The sequence below is a fragment of the Coenobita brevimanus genome, chromosome 66 (genome assembly GCF_032717465.1).
Source record: "Coenobita brevimanus isolate Jiangsu-jjx chromosome 66, ASM3271746v2, whole genome shotgun sequence".
Taxonomy (NCBI): Eukaryota; Metazoa; Arthropoda; class Malacostraca; order Decapoda; family Coenobitidae; genus Coenobita; species Coenobita brevimanus.
Genome location: NC_137019.1, coordinates 40380216 through 40386707, shown reverse-complemented (window position 1 = coordinate 40386707; position 6492 = coordinate 40380216). Strand labels below are relative to the sequence as shown.

General features: G+C 39.0%; 1 protein-coding gene across 1 annotated transcript; it reads right to left on the bottom strand.

Moving 5' to 3' along the window:
- Positions 1–2849: 2849 nt before the first annotated feature.
- Positions 2850–5640, bottom strand: LOC145405283 (uncharacterized). The gene is made up of 4 exons (XM_080276696.1): positions 5575–5640; positions 4582–4766; positions 4071–4200; positions 2850–3685 (listed from the first exon to the last, which is right to left on the bottom strand). The coding sequence occupies exons 1-4, from the start codon at positions 5631–5633 to the stop codon at positions 3217–3219; spliced, it is 843 nt and encodes a 280-aa protein (XP_080132822.1). The 5' UTR covers positions 5634–5640; the 3' UTR covers positions 2850–3216.
- Positions 5641–6492: the final 852 nt, after the last annotated feature.

Below are 6492 nucleotides of genomic sequence, written 5' to 3'. Positions count from 1 at the left end.
CAAAATGCAGCAGTGCAACGCAGATGATTTTGGCCTTTCACAACCAACAGTCAGCCGAGTGATCACACAGACACTTGAAGCACTAGTAACACCGGAGATAATAAGAAGATTTATTCGTTTCCCAACGGATGTTAGGGAGATTAGAAGAAGCCAAGCAGAGTTCCATGAGATTGCAGGATTTCCCGGCGTTGTGGGTGCAATTGACGGTACCCACGTCCGGATGGTGGCACCAAAGGAGTATGAAGAGGTGTACATAAACAGAAAAGGTTTTCACAGTATAAATGTTCAGGTTGTGTTTAATGCAAATTATGAACTAATAAATTTAGTGGCAAACTGGCCTGGCTCAACTCACGATTCAAGAATTTTAAGGAACAGTGGAATCTATCATGGTTTTGAGAACAATATAGTACCCCATGGATGTCATCTCGTGGGGGATAGTGGCTATCCAGTCAAACGCTGGTTAATGACACCATACCTAAGACCTCAAGGTGCACATCATGAAGCCTATAACAGGTAATTATTTGCAGTAGCTGTATTATTATTTTTGTGTACTCCAGTGGGCTTTGCCTTTGGCACCTAACTCTGTAATGATGTGACTTATGGCTGGGAATGTTTTAAAACAAATCTTTGGGTAAGAATGTCAGATAATTCTCAGTATTTTGAAATTGTTTTATTTATTCATTTTCTGGCCTTGGGCTGAGTTTATTAGTAGAGTACTGTATATATGCAGGAGACAGTCGCCAATTTGATTATTTTTTACCCATGCACAAGAAATTTTGATGCAATGTTGAATGAATAGCAGTCCATGATAGATAAATTTATTAGTCTCATACTGTAAACTTTTTCAAATGAATTTCTGTGTGGAACTTCACATTATAACCTGCTAAAATGCTAACCATAAACCTTTTAGGACAGTGGAACACAATATTTTCCATTTTTTATAATTTTTCTCATTGCCTTGGTCATTCATGGAATTCTGAGTATTTTTTAAGTGCATTTTCAAGTTCTGCTATGCTTTATGTCTTTTAAGAATGGTGCAAAGCATTTAAAAAGCAGTGCTTGTTCATTTTTATGAGGAGGTCCGGTTGCATTTTAGATTACCATATTGTAGGTATTTCATCCTCACCTCACCCAAGTTAACATTACCCAACTTAAAAATGGGAAGATACCATACTGGTATAGTTATGAACACAAACTTGAAAAGGATATTCAAGGTGTCAAACTGCAGCTCAGGGCTCAGTACTGTACTATATACAGTATAGTCCTAAGTTCATCAATAGCAATAAAGGACTAGTTCTCAAAGTAGTACTACCTATATGTATATATAATTAGTTTGCAAAACAAACACTGAAATATGCCCTGTTTTGTTTTTTTCAAGGGCACATAAGCAAACTAGAAGTGTGGTGGAAAGAGGCATTGGGCAGTTGAAGCGTAGATTCCATGTCCTCCATGGAGAAGTACGCCTCAGCCCTGAGAAGACTACACTTGTTATTATGGCATGTGGAATCCTCTTCAATATCTGCAAGCAGAGGAATATCCCATTTGATGAGGAAGACAATCTTCCGGAGCAGGACAACAATGAGATGTTCCAACCTGGCGAAGGGGTACCTGTTGAAGATGGACGACATGTACGGGATATGATTGCCATCAGCCATTTTAGTTAAGCTTGTTCAACCCCAGGAACAGAAAATCACCCTGCTCCGTACACTAATTTTCTCCACCTCACTCTTGCCTTCCTCTCTCCATTTCTTCTTTGGTCCTCATGTCTCTTAGTTAATGCCTTCTCTGTAATTCTATCATCACTCATCATCATATGACCACACCACTTGATTATGTCTGCCTGCTTATTGTAGTAAATTACTTGTAGTCACACTTCCTCTTTACCTCATTAGTGTTACTTTGAGTATTCACATTTATCATTCACATTTTTAAGTTTGCCAAGTTTCAAACACAGCTGGTACACTTGATGATCATTTGGAATCCTTCCTAAGAATACTTCTGTGATTCCACTTGAACAGTAATATCTCAGCAATTATTGTGTAACCTTTTCATTAATAAATTTAGAACTTTCTGAAGTGTTTTTCCACCAATAATTTACCCATTAGTATAGCCATGCATTGAGTAATGCGGTCATGTACATACTTGAAACATTACTAGGGGTGTAAATGGGAATTAGGAAAACAAAACTTAATTTTTTCAGGTTAGTGATGTGAATGGGATGTCAGGAAATGAGCTTGTTGATTTTCAACTCACAGGTGAAGCATCAAGATGCACACATATACAGTAATTGGTCTACGAGGAAAAAGAAACGGGTTATAAGGAGTCGTACTGAGCATGTTATTATGTACAATGTTGCTTGTCATGAATATAAGGGTGGTTCTTCAAAGATGTGGGAAAATGTCAAGGAATGTGATAATGGAAGCATAGTAACCAGTAACACTAGAGCCAATACTTTCACCTTGTGATATTGTCATTGGTTTTCTCCATCTCGCCACACCACTTGATTACCGTATATCTTGGCCTGCTGTTTCAATTACCTGTTCCCACACTTCCTCCTCACCTCACTAATTTGAATATGATTATCACTTATTGTAAAGCTCACCATGTTTCAGTCACTATTAATATACTTACCGGTATTAATCTGGAAAACAACATTTTGGCAGTGATTGTTACAGGATCATGTATCTGCTGGATACAATACTTTGGGTATAAATGGGTATTCAGAAAACACAATTGAGGACCTTTTTATCAGTTTATTGATTGTGTTTGGTGATGTCCAGAGAAGTGATTGCACTGTATTTTGACTAGAATCTCGTTCTAAGTTTTTCCTGACTTAGCTAGCCTACCTCATCTCACCATGGCCTGGGAAAATTGTGGATGCTGATAATGATAATAATTAGTCCATCCATCATCCAATCCTACATTGCCCCATGAGGAACACAGGAGCCTGGGGCTAGGCACGTTGGTCCTGGCATTTAAGATGAGAATGACCAGCCTTACTCATCCCTGAGTGGTATTACATGAGCAATAAACCCAGTCAGTGTTGAGTCACCAACAGGCAGAAGGAAAAGGAAAGAAAGAAGGACAAAAAGACAAACGAGGGAGTGTAAATTCACCAATAGGCAGATAGAAGTGGAAAGAACGAAGTAAAGAAAGACAGAAGAGGAGGGAAGGAATGGAGGAAGGAGAGGAAAGGACAGACACCCGAGAGTAGCACTACATCAAGTGAGTGGATGGTGGGTGCTTCCTATATAAAGCTAATAAAAATTCTTTAAGGTTAATGTCGGCCTCAGCCGCTCTTTTGGATGCCCTCTCTGCCTCCAGCTGGGCTTCATAAGCTCGTTGCTTAGCTTCATAGGCGCCTGCGATCTTCTTTTCCTTTATGCATCTAGCCCTTAGAAGCTCGAGCTCCAGTCTGCGCACCTCCTCCTCATACTCTTCCTTCCCCAGTCTTGTACAATTAGCGGGCGGAAGTGCATGGGCTGAAAGGAGAGACGACATAGGTGATTCTGTAGCCCGAGGCTCCTGCTGAAGTGAAGGCAGTAGAACTGGTGAAACACTTCTGTCAGGGACATCGTTTGGAGCCGGGAAAGTTATTGTGGTAATGTTGCTTTGATGCTGGATCCCCGTCATCAAAGTTCCTTCCACTGGCTCTGACGATGATGTACTGGTAGAAGCATTTTGACTGAAACCCAAAGAATAACCATGAAAACTGTATCTAACAAATAAATACATTACCTTCATTAGATACATTAGATTATCATATTAACTGGGTAGGCTTAGAACACACTTATATTCTGTACCATCATATGACATCATTTTACATATAATCCTCTCTCATTCTCAGTGTTCTACTGCAATTTAAGTCAGGGTAGTTAACTTTTTTCTTGCACCAGTTGTTTCACTTCATTCTAACACATGTTGCCCCCTTTCCTTTGTCCTCATACAACCTTCCACAACACACTTGAATGATTCTTCAGTGCTCCTAGTTTAAGTGCCCATGAACTTAGAGCATTTCCCCTAATTTGTGGTACTGCTTAGCATATGTTAAATGACAAAACAACACACACCTCATCATATCAAACGATGAATCCCTGACAGGGGGAAGGCTGACCCCTGATAGTGATTTATTTCCTATGCCTAGGATTTCCATCACTGCCTCTGCAACAGCACTGAGGGGGGGAGGAGCAGGACCACCACCTGAAAAAATGTATAATATGACAATCAGTCCCACACACACACAAACACACACACAAAGTTTATATATAAGTAAGAGAGGGGGTCTTATTGATGAAAAGTTTTAATATGAATACTGTAGGTCTGCAGAGGCAGAAATGTAGGTTATGTTTGGGTATTACAAAAGCTTGGCTATGAACTATCTTGGAAACAGAAGAGGCTGGAAAGGGATGACTAAGTTGTAAGTAAGGGAGAGGAAATGAAGCTGCCTCATTTGGGCCAGTTCTTCAGTTCTTGCCAATATGACTCAGATAAGTTAGGTAATCAATAAGAACCAAGCAAAATAGTCATAAAATTTTTATATTATCTAACATGCCATAGCATACAAAAAAAAAAAAATCTTACCAGTCTTGCAGGATAGTGATCTAAAATTCTGGATCTCATCCCTCCCTTTCTTTTTCAACTGCCACCATTTTTTTTGCACTGCTGTTTTATCAAGCGGTGCACGGCCTGGGAAGGTTGCATTTAATGTGTCTGCAATAGACATCCACGTTCGGGTAATCCTTTGGGCCGTGACCTCATTGCTGAACCTGTTAGCAAAGAATGAAACAGGGTAAATTGATTGAAACAATTTTCATCGATACAGATTATAGTAAATGCATAATGATGGCCAAATTCTGATAAAGCTAGCTTGGAAAATGGGGAAATCAGTATCCAACATATACCACTTTGACAGTAAGGTAAGACAAATTGCTCAAAATATTGAACTGCATAAGAAAAGCCTACTTAAACCTACTTTTGTAAAAAAAAAAAAAAAACGGGGGGAGGGGGCACTTTTATCATGACACCAAACTGATAAAATTTTTTTGTCTTTTTTTTTCTTAACCTAAAATCCAATATACTGTACAGTAAATACTTTTACTTCATATTCAACACCATCCATCTCTATGGCTGTAATACCAAGTATGATTGTTAATACTATGCTGTGCATGGATCAAAATTCACAGTATGCACCACAAGATTATTTGAACATGTGTGATTACACTCTCCATGTATCCAACTTCACAATGATCTCCCTGGCAAAGCAGGCCTGTATTTGTATTAGTGGTTAACTACACTATTACACTCTGTGGAACCAAATTCACAACCATCCATATGTCAAGCCTAGGGTCATAACTGTAAAATGGGCCTAATTTTACAATCTCCTTTAATCCAAATCCACAGCCAGCTCTGACTTCATTTGTAAAGCTTGTTAATATGGAGACAGTCACAGGCAACTCAGGACCTATGCACTGTGGCTCACATTCTGTGTAGTTTTCTTAGAGAAACTTCAGAATCTTGAGAAATATCTCAAACACCAATGTCATTACAACTACATCACAAAATATGACAACATACCTTTTACTCTCGACCACATGTTTATTCTGCTCCACTAGTTGAAGCAGAAACAGTTCCATTTCGGAGGTCCAGTTGGCACCCCTCCTGAACTTGGGTGTCTTTGGACTCTCTTGCGCCATTTCTTGATTATGCTGGGTGTTATCGGTGAGGGACTCCATTATGATTCACCACACACCGATCCTATTGCTGTGATCTCACGCGAAGAAAGAGTCTTTGGAATTGGCGGTGTTGTTGTTGTTGTTCGTTTTGTTTTCGGCCGTGGACAAAAAAATAAATACTTTGGAAAATTTGTAATATGTTGTATTAAATTGCAAATATAATAAAACTCTTATTATGTTTTCGATAACAGTTTATTTTTCTATTGTATAATCATGCCAAAAACAACCCCAAAACATAGTTTTTATAAAAATAGCGTTCGTGTCCATGCTATCGTTAGCGTTCCTACACCGATCGCAAGATAGGAGGGTTTCACCCTTGGGAGGCGTTCGCAAGACTATGATAAATAACTCCTAGGAACGCCTCACAGTAATGAAATGTTTTGGAGCTTGGGAACGGATTCTTGTGAAAGGGGAAGGCCACTATGATAAATACCGCCCCTGGTCTCTGTGGTATGTTTCTCCTCATATAATGTGTACTGTACAGTTTTTATTGTTTGTATCTCACAATGCAATGTACAATAGTGATTTGATGTACTGTATTGCAAGTGAAAATGAAAATCTGATGTTACTTTAGGATAACTGGGAACCAATTAGCCTTTTTGCCATAAAGACAATGCCCCAACTTTCGCTAATTTCACTTTCGCGCATTATTTTTGGAACCAATTAGGCGTGAAAATTGGTGCCCCACTGTATAATGGGAAAAGTGTATGGTAGGATACTTATTGACAGATTTAGAGAAAGAACAGAGAAATTAGTTGGA

Coding starts and splice junctions, on each gene's coding strand:
- LOC145405283 (XM_080276696.1), bottom strand. CDS start 5,633: ATGGAACTGTTTCTGCTTCAACTAGTGGAGCAGAATAAACATGTGGTC. Junction 4,767..5,574: donor CATGTGGTCGAGAGTAAAAG/GTATGTTGTCAT, acceptor CTTTGCTAACAG/GTTCAGCAATGAGGTCACGG. Junction 3,686..4,070: donor TCATCGTTTGATATGATGAG/GTGTGTGTTGTT, acceptor TTTGGGTTTCAG/TCAAAATGCTTCTACCAGTA.